Genomic DNA, 16,302 nt, shown 5'->3' with positions numbered 1-16,302 from the left:
TGAGACCATGGAGAGAGAAGGGAAGTCTGTGAGATAGCTGTGAGACCATGGAGAGAGAAGTGAAGTCTGTGAGATAGCTGTGAGACCATGGAGAGAGAAGGGAAGTGCGTGAGATAGCTGTGAGACCATGGAGAGAGACGTGAAGTCCATGAGATAGCTGTGAGACCATGGAGAGAGAAGTGAAGTCTGTGAGATAGCTGAGAGACCCCATGGAGAGAGAAGTGAAGTCCATGAGATAGCTGTGACACCATGGCGAGAGAAGTGAAGTCCATGAGATAGCTGTGAGACCATAGAGAGAGACGTGAAGTCCGTGAGATAGCTGTGAGACCATGGAGAGAGAAGTGAAGTCCGTGAGATAGCTGTGAGACCATGGAGAGAGAAGTGAAGTCTGTGAGATAGCTGTGAGACCCCATGGAGAGAGAAGTGAAGTCCGTGAGATAGCTGTGAGACCATAGAGAGAGACGTGAAGTCCGTGAGATCGCTGTGAGACCATAGCGAGAGAAGTGAAGTCCGTGAGATAGCTGTGAGACCATAGAGAGAGAAGTGAAGTCCGTAAGATAGCTGTGAGACCCCATGGAGAGAGAAGGGAAGTCCGTGAGATAGCTGTGAGACCCCATGGAGAGAGAAGGGAAGTCCGTGAGATAGCTGTGAGACCATGGAGAGAGAAGGGAAGTCCGTGAGATAGCTGTGAGACCATGGAGAGAGAAGTGAAGTCCGTGAGATAGCTGTGAGACCATGGAGAGAGAAGCAGTATTGCTGTTTGTAAAAACTTTTAAACTGAAGTCCGTTCTTGGTGAAACGGCCACGTCCGTTTGGGAGATTCCAACAACGAACACTGATTCCCCCCCCCATTGGACATCAATGCACATGCGATAGAACAGCGATATTATAATTTTTTTTACTACGCTGCCGGATACTCCTTTCAAAAACAATAATCAAGGCGCTGGGTGGGTGAACAGTGGCGATGTTTCTCCCTTTACGGGGGAAAGATGTGATCATGTCGATAACACCAACAACGACACCATTATATTATAAGCAAAATGGTAAAACTATTATTACTAGGTTATTAGGGAGATTTTCGAGAACGGCATCACATTTGTCACGATAGGGGTGGTTTCACTTTGTACTGATCTCACTTGTCAATGGAAGTACAGCGTTTCACACATTTGCTCGTAGAGGGTCAGCGAATGGGGGCACATATCCACCAACACACACACACACACATATTCTCAAACCCAGCATACACCTGGGTGACCCCGGGTCCCAAGGCACTGCTGTGGCCCTTATATCTGATAGCCCACTTTCCCAGAGAATCCAACCTGGCAGCCCCATCAGACAGCACACAGGTGGGAGACACCCAATATCTGTGTTACGCTGGGGAAGATGTCAAATTAAGTATGTTTTATCATTGATCCCCTCCCTCTCTTTTCATGTCAATTTTTTGGGGAGGTGTTCTTGAGGTAGGTATGTGTGTGTGTGTGAGTGTGAGTGTGAGTGTGTGTGTGTGTGTGTGTGTGTGTGTGTGTGTGTGTGTGTGTGTGTGTGTGTGTGCGTGTGTGGTTCAAAGGACTCTGGGATGGTTTGACAAATGGTGAGTGTGTGAGTGTGTCAGGGTTAGTAGGAGTGTGTGTGTGTGTGTGGCAGCCGGCAGGGTCGTTAGGTAGAAGTATGTATGTCCCATCTGTGGAGGAGTGTCTAGGGGACAGAGGAGATGCGTCTTTGGACATTTGCGTGTGTCTCCAGATCATGATCGACATGGCAACGAGGGTGAGAGGACGCGCTTACCTCATCATCGTCATCCTCCTCTTCGTCATCAGACTCTGGTCCCTCTTCAGTCGCCTCCCCTGGTTAGAAAAGAGACACGTCAGGTCAGCTCACAAAGGTGAGAGGTCAAACAGAACATGAAGAAACCACAGCTTGTACATACAGTGGCCTCCAACAGAACAGTGTATGTCGGTGGGTTTGTGTACTATACTTAAGCAATAAGGCACGAGGGGGTGTCTCTCTCAGTACTGAATTTCCACAAGAATATTTTTTATACATTTGCAAAAACTTCTAAAAAACTGTTTTTGATATGTCATTATGGGGTATTGATGAGGGGGGAAAAAATATTAATATAATCTCCATTTTAGAATAAGGCTGTAATGCAACAAAAATGTGGAAAATATGAATGGGTCCCAAAAAAATCTAAATGCACAGTATATTGTGCTGGTGCGTGTCAATATGTGCCACTGCAGGGCTGTGTGCACACAGGATGAAATGGACTACTTCTATGTGTTTATACCTCTGTTTGTGACTGACCTGAGTTGAGCTGTTTGATAATGAACTCAATCTGCCTGTTGAGCTCCGGGTTCTCCTCTTTACTGTAGCAGCGAAGGATCTCCTCCATACTCTAGACACACACACACACTTTTTGTCATTTAGCAGACGCTTTTATCCAGAGTGACTTACAGTAGTGAGTGCATGCATTTTTCATACTTTTTCATTCTGGACACATGGGAATCGAACCCACAACCCTTGCGTTGCAAGCGCAACTGAGCCACACACACACGGAAATCCCTTGACACACTACACACTACACACTACACACACACACACACACACACACACACACACACACACACACACACACACACACACACACACACACACTAACCATCTCCTTGGCTTCCTCTCGCATTGCGTGAATACACAGGATGCTATACAGGGTTCCGTTCACGTACGGTCGAATCTGTAAAAACACACACAAGCCTGTAAAGTACACGTTCACGTACGGACGAATCTGTAAAAACACACACAAGCCTATAAAGTACACGTTCACGTACGGCCGAATCTGTAAAAACATACACAAGCCTGTAAAGTACACGTTCACGTACGGACGAATCTGTAAAAACACACACAAGCCTATAAAGTACACGTTCACGTACGGACGAATCTGTAAAAACACACACAAGCCTATAAAGTAGACGTTCACGTACGGACGAATCTGTAAAAACACACACAAGCCTGTAAGTACACGTTCACGTACGGCTGCAGGACTTGCTTTCTGGAGTGTGGTGTCAAAAAAAGCAGAGCATCTCTTTATTACAGACAGACCTTTCCCCATCTTTACAACTTTTGCTTGTTTGATGGCTCTGTGGAGGTCGTATCAGGACTTGTTGTACTTGTTCCTGTCTTCAGCCGTAGCCTCAGGGTTGGCTGCGATAGCCCTGTGTTCGGTAGCCCTGTCCCTTTAGCTTAGCACCAACCTCTGTGTTAATCCAGGGCTTTTGATTGGGAAAGCAATGAACCTTGACTGTGGGGACAACGTCAGCGATGCATTTTCTTATGAAGTCGGTGACGGAGGTGGTTAGCTCATCAATGCTATCGACGCTAGCAAAGCAGTCTTGTAGCATAGCCATTTCTCAACTGAGCACAGCACGGGTACTTCCTAATTGCGCTTCTGCTTGTAAACAGGAAGCAGGACTATAGAGTCATGATCTGATTTTCTGAAGGGGGGGGACGAGGGAGGGCCTTGTATGCTTGCTTGTGGGTAGAGTATAAGTGTTCTAGGACTCGATCGCCCCCTAGTGGTGAAGGAGAAGTGTTGATGGGCATCACATGTCTTAATGACGGGAATTAAAATCACAGGCAACCAGGAAAGCAGATTCCCAGCTTGTTTATAGTCTCGTACTTTAAGTACCAGCTTGTTGTTTTTATTGTCCTGAGGTGGAACATATACAGCAGTCACGATAACAGGTCGGGCATTTGACCATCAGCTATTCCAAGACGGGTGAACAATAGGTCGAGACTTCCACTGCGTAAGAGTCAGCATTTGCTGTTGATGATGAGAGGCATACCCCTCCCCCTCTCGATTTCTCTCAATCCAAAGTCCTGTCTGCTCGGTGAATGAAGAATCCATCAAGTTGGATAGCAAACATATAGCCATGTTTCAGAAAAGCAGAGAATATTGCAGTTACGAGAATCCCTTTGATAACAAACCTGCGATCGGAGGTCATTCATGTTATTACCAAGAGACTGTACATTGGCAAATAGAATGGAGGGAAGAGGTGGTTGGTTTTCCCTTCGCCTTAATCTCGCCAGGACTTCCTGCCTCTTTATCGGCGGCGTTTCCTCTTGGATAGCCCGAGAATTTGATCAGAATTACACAAAGAGCCCAGGGCAGATGAGTCGAAGTTTAAGCCACAATTGAGGTTAGTAAACTGCCGATCTGATGGTCAAAAGTTCTTATCGATCATAGTAATCATAGCGGATACATAAACGCCAAAAGAATCACAAAATAGCAAAGTTGGAGCAGGGCTCACAAGACGGCAGCAATAGAGTAGGCTTGGGCGCTATACCGTATACCAAGGTATTTGGAAATAGCCACGGGATGGTTTTTCCAATACCATTCAATTTATTTGAAGTTTTTCCCAATACATTTTTATATTTGTAACAATTTTTTTAAGTAAATACCTGCAGTTAACTTGTGCAATGTGTTAGAAGATAAAGCAGATCGCCTTCTAATTTCATCTGTCACATTATTTTACGTTATGAAGCTTACCGCAGTTCCCCAGAACATTTGAGCCAGTCATGTGTTTGTTTGTAAATAGCACAATGGGAGAAAGGTGTGTATTGTAAGGGGTTGTGTTTTATATTGAAAGTCAACAGTATTTTTTTTTCTTCAATAGAGAGTGATCAGAGACGTGCAACTATAGTTTTCCTTCACAGAAAATACATTAGTGCAACACATTCAGACAGGAAATAGCTTCATTTTCATCAGATGACAACAGAAGTGCAATGCTATTTTGTTACATCTGCTCCTGCTACGCCCTCTGTTGTTCATCCGGTGTCTTCTTGACCTGCAGTTACTCCCCTGTACACTCTCTCTCTCTCTCCCTCTCACTCTCTGTGTGATTGTGTGGTTGGAGACAAGTGTGCTGGAGTCAGAGCAGATCCCTACCAGCTGCAACTCGTTCCATAATCAAGACCTCTACAAATACTCAGTCCTGCCATTTCCACTCTAGCCATTTATGACTATTCAAGATCCTGTTACTCTGCTGTGCCTGTTTCCCTGCCTGACACCATTTATCCTCTCATTGCAGTTACCGCTCTGTCTCTGGCTCCTGTCTCCTGTTCCACATCTCACCACCCAACTACCTTGCTCTGGATTTTACTCACCACCACTACCTTGGATTCCCATCAGGACCTGTTTACCCTGTTCTACTCAGCTAACTCCAACCTCAGTTACCACATCTAGGTTTTTCTGCAACTCATCTGAGCTTTCCCGGATCTGCACTCCATATCTCTCTGTGTAACAAATATTTTGATTCATTCATCCCCATTTCCTCATCTGAGTCTGCTCTTGGGTTCCCCTGTGTCGCTCCGCTTAACATATTTAGCTGGCAGCCACACAAGTAAATGAGTTTACAATGAAAAAGCAAGGTATTTTTTTGCAAAAACGATGCATGGCCATCATATTTCTAATGTTTATCATAGAAATAATGTAGCTAGCTACATTTCCTAACGTTTGGCATAAAGTTAATCTTGCATTTTACCAGAGAAAAGCAGGCTGGCTACACCTACAAAAGTACCAGAGAAAAGTAGCTCCACATCAGTCAGAGGGCTGTCTACTGATAGAATTCCCTGTTGAGAATTATCATCCGAGTGGAAAAGTGCAACTGAAACACAATGTTAGTCTGATGTCGAGAAGAAATTACAATAACAAGAATTTTACATCTGTGTTTACAAAACGCATTAAAAGATTTCTAAAGCTTTTTTTAATGATTTTTTTCTGTGCGTGAAAAATGAATAATTCTGCGTTAACGCAACCCCTATGTTTAACTTGCTAGTTATCTAAGTAAATTACTGAATTAATAAGGTGACAGGGCATCATATTGTGTACGTTTTCTGCCGTGTTTGAGAAGCCAAAGCCCTTTGGATGAGTTATCTGTACAGCTGCCACTAGTATCTTTTGATTTCCTTGAGTTTTTTTTTGCCGCTCTGTTCTCAGCCGTCTGCTCCTCCCCCCTCTTCTCCAAGCAGAGCAGGCAGGCCCGTTTCCCTAGCGACTCCAGATTCCACAAAGACACAGTGTGTAACCATGCTGCTTCAGAGACAGTACTGATCTTACTTTAGACAAGCATGCGTCAAAACATTGTTCATTTGCACAATGTCTCTCGTTCACATTCACTTGTAAATGTCCAAACTCACCAAAAATGACATTCGGTAGCTCCTACCTATACACGTATAACGTTATGAGCTGGACTGCCTGTCTTTGCAATTTGTTAGCATATTTCGCTAGCAGCCTCCATGGAAATTCCTTTTTACTTGTGCTAATTTAGTTAGCATACTGGTAACAGACGTGAAAAATGATCAATTCTGCATTAACACGGCCCCTCAATTTAACTTGCTAGTTATCTAAGCAAATTACTGAATTAATAAGTTGTTTTTGGCACCCCCTTGTGTACTAAACCAGTAATACAGTAAATCCCGGGATGAGAGAAGGAATGTATGACGATATGAACATCTGGATACAGCTCAACCCTACCATATAGTACGCCACCATCGCGCCAATCAAGCAGATTAGTGATTAACTGGGACTGTTGCAGATTAACAGATGTACAGATTAACCTCTCTCTGTGTGTGTGTTTTATATGTGAGTAGTTTGTGTACATTCACAACTGCGGGTGTCTGTCTGTGTGTGTGGATGTGTGAGATGTGTCCATGAAAGTGTGTGTGTGTGTTACCTCGTGGTTTTCGTGTCCCAGGAGGTCAGTCAGAACCTTCAGCACGTGTTTAGGGTTCTCAGCACACTTCCTCTTTCCTGGAACAAAAAGACAAGTCATCACGACAGAGATACGGGTTAGGGTTAGATACAGGTCTGAAAGAACACGAAGATAAGTAATCACGACAGAGACACGGGTTAGGGTTAGATACGGGTCTGAAAGAACAAGAAGATAAGTAATCATGACAGCGATACGGGTTAGGGTTGGATACGGGTCTGAAAGAACACGAAGATAAGTAATCACGACAGAGACACGGGTTAGGGTTAGATACGGGTCTGAAAGAACAAGAAGATAAGTAATCATGACAGCGATACGGGTTAGGGTTGGATACGGGTCTGACAGAACAAGAAGATAAGTAATCATGACAGAGATACGGGTTAGGGTTGGATACGGGTCTGACAGAACAAGAAGATAAGTAATCATGACAGAGATACGGGTTAGGGTTGGATACGGGTCTGACAAAACAAGAAGATAAGTAATCATGACAGAGATACGGGTTAGGGTTGGATACGGGTCTGAAAGAACGAGAAGATAAGTAATCACGACAGAGATACGGGTTAGGGTTGGATACGGGTCTGACAAAACAAGAAGATAAGTAATCATGACAGAGATACGGGTTAGGGTTGGATACGGGTCTGACAGAACAAGAAGATAAGTAATCATGACAGAGATACGGGTTAGGGTTGGATACGGGTCTGACAGAACAAGAAGATAAGTAATCATGACAGAGATACGGGTTAGGGTTGGATACGGGTCTGACAGAACAAGAAGATAAGTAATCCAGACAGAGATACGGGTTAGGGTTAGATACGGGTCTGACAGAACAAGAAGATAAGTAATCATGACAGAGATACGGGTTAGGGTTAGATACGGGTCTGACAGAACAAGAAGATAAGTAATCATGACAGAGATACGGGTTAGGGTTGGATACGGGTCTGACAAAACAAGAAGATAAGTAATCACGACAGAGATACGGGTTAGGGTTGGATACGGGTCTGAAAGAACAAGAAGATAAGTAATCACGACAGAGATACGGGTTAGGGTTGGATACGGGTCTGACAAAACAAGAAGATAAGTAATCATGACAGAGATACGGGTTAGGGTTGGATACGGGTCTGACAGAACAAGAAGATAAGTAATCATGACAGAGATACGGGTTAGGGTTGGATACGGGTCTGACAGAACAAGAAGATAAGTAATCATGACAGAGATACGGGTTAGGGTTGGATACGGGTCTGACAGAACAAGAAGATAAGTAATCCAGACAGAGATACGGGTTAGGGTTAGATACGGGTCTGACAGAACAAGAAGATAAGTAATCATGACAGAGATACGGGTTAGGGTTAGATACGGGTCTGACAGAACAAGAAGATAAGTAATCATGACAGAGATACGGGTTAGGGTTGGATACGGGTCTGACAGAACAAGAAGATAAGTAATCATGACAGAGATACGGGTTAGGGTTGGATACGGGTCTGACAAAACAAGAAGCTTTCATTCTGCTCTCTCCATCTAACTCAATTTGATTTGAATCAATCCCTTCAATGGGCATTTAACATTAGACCCAGGGCCAGAAGTCTATACAAGGCCTAGAGACTATTTATTTTATGTAACCCTTATTTTACCAGGTAAGTTGACTGAGAACACATTCTCATTTACAACAACAACCTAGGGAATAGTTACAGGGGAGAGGAAGGGGGATGAACAAGCCAATTGTAAACTGTAGATGATTAGGTGGCCGTGATGGTATGAGGGACAGCTTGGGAATTTAGCCAGGACACCAGGATTAACACCCCTACTCTTACAATAAGTGTCATGGGATCTTTAGTGACCACAGAGTCAGGAAACCCGTTTAACGCCCCATCTGAAAGACGGCACCCTACACAGGGCAGTGTCCCCAATTACTGCCCTGGGGGCATTGGGATATTGTTTTAGACCAGAGGAAAGGGTGCCTCCTACTGGCCATCCAACACCACTTCCAACAGCATCTGGTCTCCCATCCAGGGACCGACCAGGACCAACCCTGCTTAGCTTCAAAAGCAAGCCAGCAGTGGGATGCAGGTTGGTATGCAAAGACACTCCTTTGATGAGTCGTGAGTAGAAGTAAATAGTCCTGTGTGGCACGGGCTCTTGCAACACCAAGGTGTAGTGGGTTTGATTTCTGCTGGGGCCAACCATAGTATGGGTCCCATATGGAAAAATGAATGGACGCATAACTGTAAATGGCTTTGGATAAAAGCATCTGCTGAATGGTAGATAATATGATGTATATTGTAATAGGTAGATCTAACTAGCTAACTCATTCTAATTCTGTGGGAGATAGAGGGAAAGGAATCACTGTCCCTACCTAACTCTTTAGCCAAGGTGCATGAATGAAAGAGATGCACCAGTATTTTTGTTTACATTTTACCCAGTAGTTCTGAGCCAAAAGTGGTCCCCGAAAATTGCGTACCACTATGATGTGCAGCTTGCTAGATGTCACTGAAATGGTGAGAGACTGAAGCTCATTGGCTAGTCTTCGAATAGCTAGGAACTCATTGGCTGGCCCAAATGGGGGAAAATGTAAGGAAGATGTCACAGCTTCCAGAAAAAAACGTCTCTTTCAAACTAGGGATTTCGTGACTTAGTTGAAGTAAAACAGTAATTCTGCTAATAGATTATACATGTTTGGACTACATATGTACATATCCAGCACAAAGCGGGAGCTTTGAAAAAATACTTAGTAGTCGCCAAAGTTCTGGAGAATGTCTTTAAGGAGCAAACTGAAGTGAAGAGGAAAATCAGCAACTCTTGGAGGACAGTGGAAGTTGATAAAATTCCTATAAAAGATGCTGAATTTCCAGTTCACTTCAGACAACTGATGTGGACTGTGTTAGTGTTCCCTGTATAGGTGGTGTGGGAGCCCACGTCCAAAATACTTTTGCTTCTATTGGTTTCAACTGAGGGACTGTTTAATGTTTTGGGTGCTTTTGCGCCGCGGATGGAAAATAATCTGAGGGAAACACTGGACTGAGGGAAATGTAGCCTGATCCCAGATCTGTTTTGGCACAAATAGATCTGGGACCAGGCTAATGGACTGTGCCATCAGGTGGATGTCATACTAGGTAGGGAGTGTACCAGGCATGGGTGGTACCAGGTGATGGGTGTACCAGGTATGGGTCGTACCAGATGAGGAGTGTACCAGGTATGGGTCGTACCAGGTGAGGAGTGTACCAGGTATGGGTCGTACCAGGTGAGGAGTGTACCAGGTATGGGTCGTACCAGGTGAGGAGTGTACCAGGTATGGGTGGTATCAGGTGAGGAGTGTACCAGATATGGGTGGTACCAGGTGATGAGTGTACCAGGTATGGGTGGTACCAGGTGATGAGTGTACCAGGTATGGGTGGTACCAGGTGATGAGTGTACCAGGTATGGGTCGTACCAGGTGAGGAGTGTACCAGGTGAGGAGTGTACCAGGTATGGGTGGTACCAGGTGATGAGTGTACCAGGTATGGGTGGTACCAGGTGAGGAGTGTACCAGGTATGGGTGGTACCAGGTGATGAGTGTACCAGGTATGGGTGGTATCAGGTGATGAGTGTACCAGGTATGGGTGGTACCAGGTGATGAGTGTACCAGGTATGGGTGGTACCAGGTGATGAGTGTACCAGGTATGGGTCGTACCAGGTGAGGAGTGTACCAGGTATGGGTGGTACCAGGTGATGAGTGTACCAGGTGATGAGTGTACCAGGTGATGAGTGTACCAGGTATGTGTGGTACCAGGTGATGGGTGTACCAGGTATGGGTCGTACCAGGTGAGGAGTGTACCAGGTATGGGTGGTATCAGGTGAGGAGTGTACCAGGTATGGGTGGTATCAGGTGAGGAGTGTACCAGGTATGGGTGGTACCAGGTGATGAGTGTACCAGGTATGTGTGGTACCAGGTGATGAGTGTACCAGGTATGGGTGGTACCAGGTGATGAGTGTACCAGGTATGGGTCGTACCAGGTGAGGAGTGTACCAGGTGAGGAGTGTACCAGGTATGGGTGGTACCAGGTGATGAGTGTACCAGGTATGGGTGGTACCAGGTGATGAGTGTACCAGGTATGGGTGGTACCAGGTGATGAGTGTACCAGGTATGGGTGGGACCAGGTGATGATAGGCTACCTCTGGTGCGTAGACATAGGTTCATGAGCAGGGCCACAGCGTACTCCAGAGTGTAGTCAGACAGACAGTCAGAGTCCTGCAGCTCATCCACCAGCCAGTCAATGAGACCGTCCTCTATCATGGCTGACTGCTGGCTCCTCCTAGAGCACACACACACACACACACACACACACACACACGTTAACGCATACACACTGAAACACAAACAAGACAAATGCATACACCCTCACGCGAATGCATATAAAAACACACTGTGCTTGCACACACACACATGGATGTGTACACAAAACTCACATGTTCACACACACACACACACACACAAACAGACGCACATATACAAACGCACAGGAACAAGCAAACAAGCAAGAAGAACAAAGACAACAGGGTTAGGCCCGGACACCACCAGGTGTTGCACAACGAGCAAACAGAAAGAAACACAGCCTACAGGGTAAGCCGGGAAACCACTAACTGTTGCACAACGAGCAAACAGAAAGAAACACAGCCTACAGGGTAAGGCGGGAAACCACTAACTGTTGCACAACGAGCAAACAGAAAGAAACACAGCCTACAGGGTAAGGCGGGAAACAACTAGCTGTTGCAAAAATGTGCCTTTATAAGCTTGTGTTTCAAACCAATAGTTTTCTGATTAACAAACACAAAAAGTGGATACACTGGCATACCACATTCTCTAGTCTACTAGGGCTGATTGTGGATAGTTAACCAGAGCGGTAGTGTGACTGTGGATGCAGAGCGGTAGTGAGACTGTGGATGCAGAGCGGTAGTGTGACTGTGGATACAGAGCGGTAGTGTGACTGTGGATGCAGAGCGGTAGTGTGACTGTGGATGCAGAGCGGTAGTGTGACTGTGGATACAGAGCGGTAGTATGACTGTGGATGCAGAGCGGTAGTGTGACTGTGGATACAGAGCGGTAGTGTGACTGTGGATACAGAGCGGTAGTGTGACTGTGGATACAGAGCGGTAGTGTGACTGTGGATACAGAGCGGTAGTGTGACTGTGGATACAGAGCGGTAGTGTGACTGTGGATGCAGAGCGGTAGTGTGACTGTGGATACAGAGAGGTAGTGTGACTGTGGATACAGAGCGGTAGTGTGACTGTGGATGCAGAGCGGTAGTGTGACTGTGGATACAGAGGGGTAGTGTGACTGTGGATACAGAGCGGTAGTGTGACTGTGGATACAGAGCGGTAGTGTGACTGTGGATACAGAGCGGTAGTGTGACTGTGGATACAGAGCGGTAGTGTGACTGTGTATGCAGAGCGGTAGGTAGTATGACTGGTAAAAGATTGTCATATCATAATATAGGTTAGCATAATTCAACACCACACCAGGATGCTAAATAATACAGCACAATAACATACAGATTAGTGGTCCAAATGGTGTGTGTGTGTGTGTGTGTGTGTGTGTGTGTGTGTGTGTGTGTGTGTGTGCACGTGTGAGGAAGTGAGTGGGAGTGTGTTTGAGGAAGTGAGTGGGAGTGTGTTTGAGGAAGTGGGTGAATGAGAGTGCGTTTGAGGAAGTGAGTGAATGAGAGTGTGTTTGAGGAAGTGAGTGAGTGGGAGTCTAGGACAAAAACTGCTTCTCAACAGTTTTTACCCCCAAGCCATAAGACTCCTAAACAGATAATCAAATGGCTACCCGGACCATTTACATTGTGTGCCCCCCCCCAACCCCTCTTTTACGCTGCTGCTACTCTCTGTTTATCATATATGCATAGTCACTTTAACCATATCTACATGTACATACTACCTCAATCAGCCCGACTAACCGGTATCTGTATATAGCCTTGCTACCTTTATAGCCTCGCTACTGTATATAGCCTGTCTTTTTACTGTTGTTTTATTTCTTTACTTTACTATTTTTCACCTAATACCTTTTTTGCACTATTGGTTAGAGCCTGTAAGTAAACATTTCACTGTACGGTCTACCTACATCTGTTGTATTCGGCGCACGTGACAAATAAACTTTGATTTGATTTGAGTGTGTTTGAGGAAGTGAGTGGGAGTGTTTTTCAGGAAGTGAGTGGGAGTGTGTTTCAGGAAGTGAGTGGGAGTGTGTTTCAGGAAGTGAGTGGGAGTGTGTTTCAGGAAGTGAGTGGAAGTGTGTTTTTCAGGAAGTGAGTGGGAGTGTGTTTCAGGAAGTGAATGGGAGTGTTTCAGGAAGTGAGTGGGAGTGTGTTTCAGGAAGTGAGTGGGAGTGTGTTTCAGGAAGTGAGTGGGAGTGTGTTTCAGGAAGTGAGTGGAAGTGTGTTTTTCAGGAAGTGAGTGGGAGTGTGTTTCAGGAAGTGAATGGGAGTGTTTCAGGAAGTGAGTGGGAGTGTGTTTCAGGAAGTGAGTGGGAGTGTGTTTCAGGAAGTGAGTGTACCTGAGGCTGAGTTTCTGCAGGGCTCCCAGGACATTCTCTCTGCTCACAGAGTCCTTCTCCTCTGTCCTTAGAGACTCAATGAGCAGCCTCAACAAAGACGGGACCTGGGACAGGTACACACGACCTGGAACACAACATACACACACACACACAACACAACACAACACAACCAAGGGGTCACCACCATCGCCCGAGGATTATAGCCTAGAATCCATGCTTCAAAATCACCATTTGCTTCATGTTGAAATCCCTGAGCAGTTTCCTTCCTCTCTGGCAACTGAGTTAGGAAGGACGCCTGTATGTCTCCCAACTGTTGTATTCGGCGTGTGTGACAAATAACATTTTACTTAATTTGATGTTTGTAGTGACTGGGTGTACACATCTATCAATCAGTGCCCTTCATTTTTTTTATTTAAAAAAACAAACAATTCCAGGGGGTGGATCAGCTTTAATGGTGCAGATAGATTGTAGCTTCCATCAATGTAATTGTCTGTATCATTTCCAATCCCCCATATATTTTTTGGGTAAATATATATATCTATATACACACACACATACATACAGTGGGGAGAACAAGTATTTGATACACTGCCGATTTTGCAGGTTTTCCTACTTACAAAGCATGTAGAGGTCTGTAATTTTTATCATAGGTACACTTCAACTGTGAGAGACGGAATCTAAAACAAAAATCCAGAAAATCACATTGTATGATTTTTAAATAATTAATTTGCATTTTATTGCATGACATAAGTATTTGATCACCTACCAACCAGTAAGAATTCCGGCTCTCACAGACCTGTTAGTTTTTCTTTAAGAAGCCCTCCTGTTCTCCACTCATTACCTGTATTAACTGCACCTGTTTGAACTCGTTACCTGTATAAAAGACACCTGTCCACACACTCAATCAAACAGATTCCAACCTCTCCACAATGGCCAAGACCAGAGAGCTGTGTAAGGACATCAGGGATAAAATTGTAGACCTGCACAAGGCTGGGATGGGCTACAGGACAATAGGCAAGCAGCTTGGTGAGAAGGAAACAACTGTTGGCGCAATTATTAGAAAATGGAAGAAGTTCAAGATGACGGTCAATCACCCTCGGTCTGGGGCTCCATGCAAGATTTCACCTCGTGGGGCATCAATGATCATGAGGAAGGTGAGGGATCAGCCCAGAACTACACGGCAGGACCTGGTCAATGACCTGAAGAGAGCTGGGACCACAGTCTCAAAGAAAACCATTAGTAACACTACGCCGTCATGGATTAAAATCCTGCAGCGCACGCAAGGTCCCCCTGCTTAAGCCAGTGCATGTCCAGGCCTGTCTGAAGTTTGCCAAAGACCATCTGGATGATCCAGAGGAGGAATGGGAGAAGGTCATGTGGTCTGATGAGACAAAAATAGAGCTTTTTGGTCTAACTCCACTCGCCGTGTTTGGAGGAAGAAGAAGTATGAGTACAACCCCAAGAACACCATCGCAACCGTGAAGCATGGAGGTGGAAACATCATTCTTTGGGGATGCTTTTCTGCAAAGGGGACAGGACGACTGCACCGTATTGAGGGGAGGATGGATGGGGCCATGTATCGCGAGATCTTGGCCAACAACCTCCTTCCCTCAGTAAGAGCATTGAAGATGGGTCGTGGCTGGGTCTTCCAGCATGACAACGACACGAAGCACACAGCCATGGCAACTAAGGAGTGGCTCCGTAAGAAGCATCTCAAGGTCCTGCAGTGGCCTAGCCAGTCTCCAGACCTGAACCCAATAGAAAATCTTTGGAGGGAGCTGAAAGTCCGTATTGCCCAGCGACAGCCCCGAAACCTGAAGGATCTGGAGAAGATCTGTAGGGAGGAGTGGGCCAAAATCCCTGCTGCAGTGTGTGCAAACCTAGTCAAGAACTACAGGAAACGTATGATCTCTGTAATTGCAAACAAAGGTTTCTGTAACAAATATTAAGTTCTGCTTTTCTGATGTATCAAATACGTATGTCATGCAATAAAATGCAAATTAATTACTTAAAAATCATACAATGTGATTTTCTGGATTTTTGTTTTAGATTCCGTCTCTCATAAAAATTACAGACCTCTACATGCTTTGTAAGTAGGAAAACCTGCAAAATCGGCAGTGTATCAAATACTTGTTCTCCCCACTGTATAATATATACGTCATGCAATAAAATGCAAATTAATTACTTAAAAATCATACAATGTGATTTTCTGGATTTTTGTTTTAGTTTCCGTCTTTCACAGTTGAAGTGTACCTATGATAAAAATTACAGACCTCTACATGCTTTGTAAGTAGGAAAACCTGCAATATCGGCAGTGTATCAAATACTTGTTCTCCCCACTGTATATACACATATATAATATATACACTGCTCAAAAAAATAAAGGGAACACTTAAACAACACAATGTAACTCCAAGTCAATCACACTTCTGTGAAATCAAACTGTCCACTTAGGAAACAACACTGATTGACAATAAATTTCAAATGCTTTTGTGCAAATGGAATAGACAACAGGTGGAAATTATAGGCAATTAGCAAGACACCCCCAATAAAGGAGTGGTTCTGCAGGTGGTGACCACAGACCACTTCTCAGTTCCTATGCTTCCTGGCTGATGTTTTGGTCACTTTTGAATGCTGGCGGTGCTCAGGTAGTGCAGCTCATCCAGGATGGCACATCAATGCGAGCTGTGGCAAGAAGGTTTGCTGTGTCTGTCAGCGTAGTATCCAGAGCATGGAGGCGCTACCAGGAGACAGGCCAGTACATCAGGAGACGTGGAGGAGGCCGTAGGAGGGCAACAACCCAGCAGCAGGACCGCTACCTCCGCCTTTGTGCAAGGAGGAGCACTGCCAGAGCCCTGCAAAATGACCTCCAGCAGGCCACAAATGTGCATGTGTCTGCTCAAACGGTCAGAAACAGACTCCATGAGGGTGGTATGAGGGCCCGACGTCCACAGGTGGGGGTTGTGCTTACAGCCCAACACCGTGCAGGACGTTTGGCATTTGCCAGAGAAC

General features: G+C 45.2%; 1 protein-coding gene across 4 annotated transcripts in view; it reads right to left on the bottom strand.

Annotated features, from left to right (window-relative positions):
* The window catches only part of LOC139539422 (lisH domain-containing protein ARMC9), a 113,303-nt gene that overhangs the window by 50,630 nt on the left and 46,371 nt on the right, over positions 1-16,302 (bottom strand). For all 4 annotated transcript variants that reach the window (XM_071342373.1, XM_071342375.1, XM_071342371.1 and 1 more), the window contains 6 exons: positions 13,291-13,414; positions 10,911-11,050; positions 6,729-6,805; positions 2,657-2,731; positions 2,302-2,392; positions 1,786-1,844 (listed from right to left, as the gene is read on the bottom strand). In XM_071342373.1, coding sequence (XP_071198474.1) covers positions 1,786-1,844; positions 2,302-2,392; positions 2,657-2,731; positions 6,729-6,805; positions 10,911-11,050; positions 13,291-13,414 — 566 coding nt within the window. The remainder of the gene's footprint in view (positions 1-1,785; positions 1,845-2,301; positions 2,393-2,656; positions 2,732-6,728; positions 6,806-10,910; positions 11,051-13,290; positions 13,415-16,302) is intronic.

This window comes from Salvelinus alpinus, chromosome 15, assembly GCF_045679555.1.
Source record: "Salvelinus alpinus chromosome 15, SLU_Salpinus.1, whole genome shotgun sequence".
NCBI classification, from domain to species: Eukaryota; Metazoa; Chordata; class Actinopteri; order Salmoniformes; family Salmonidae; genus Salvelinus; species Salvelinus alpinus.
The sequence above is the reverse complement of the archived record's forward strand: the minus strand, read 5'-3'. Positions and strand labels throughout refer to the sequence as shown.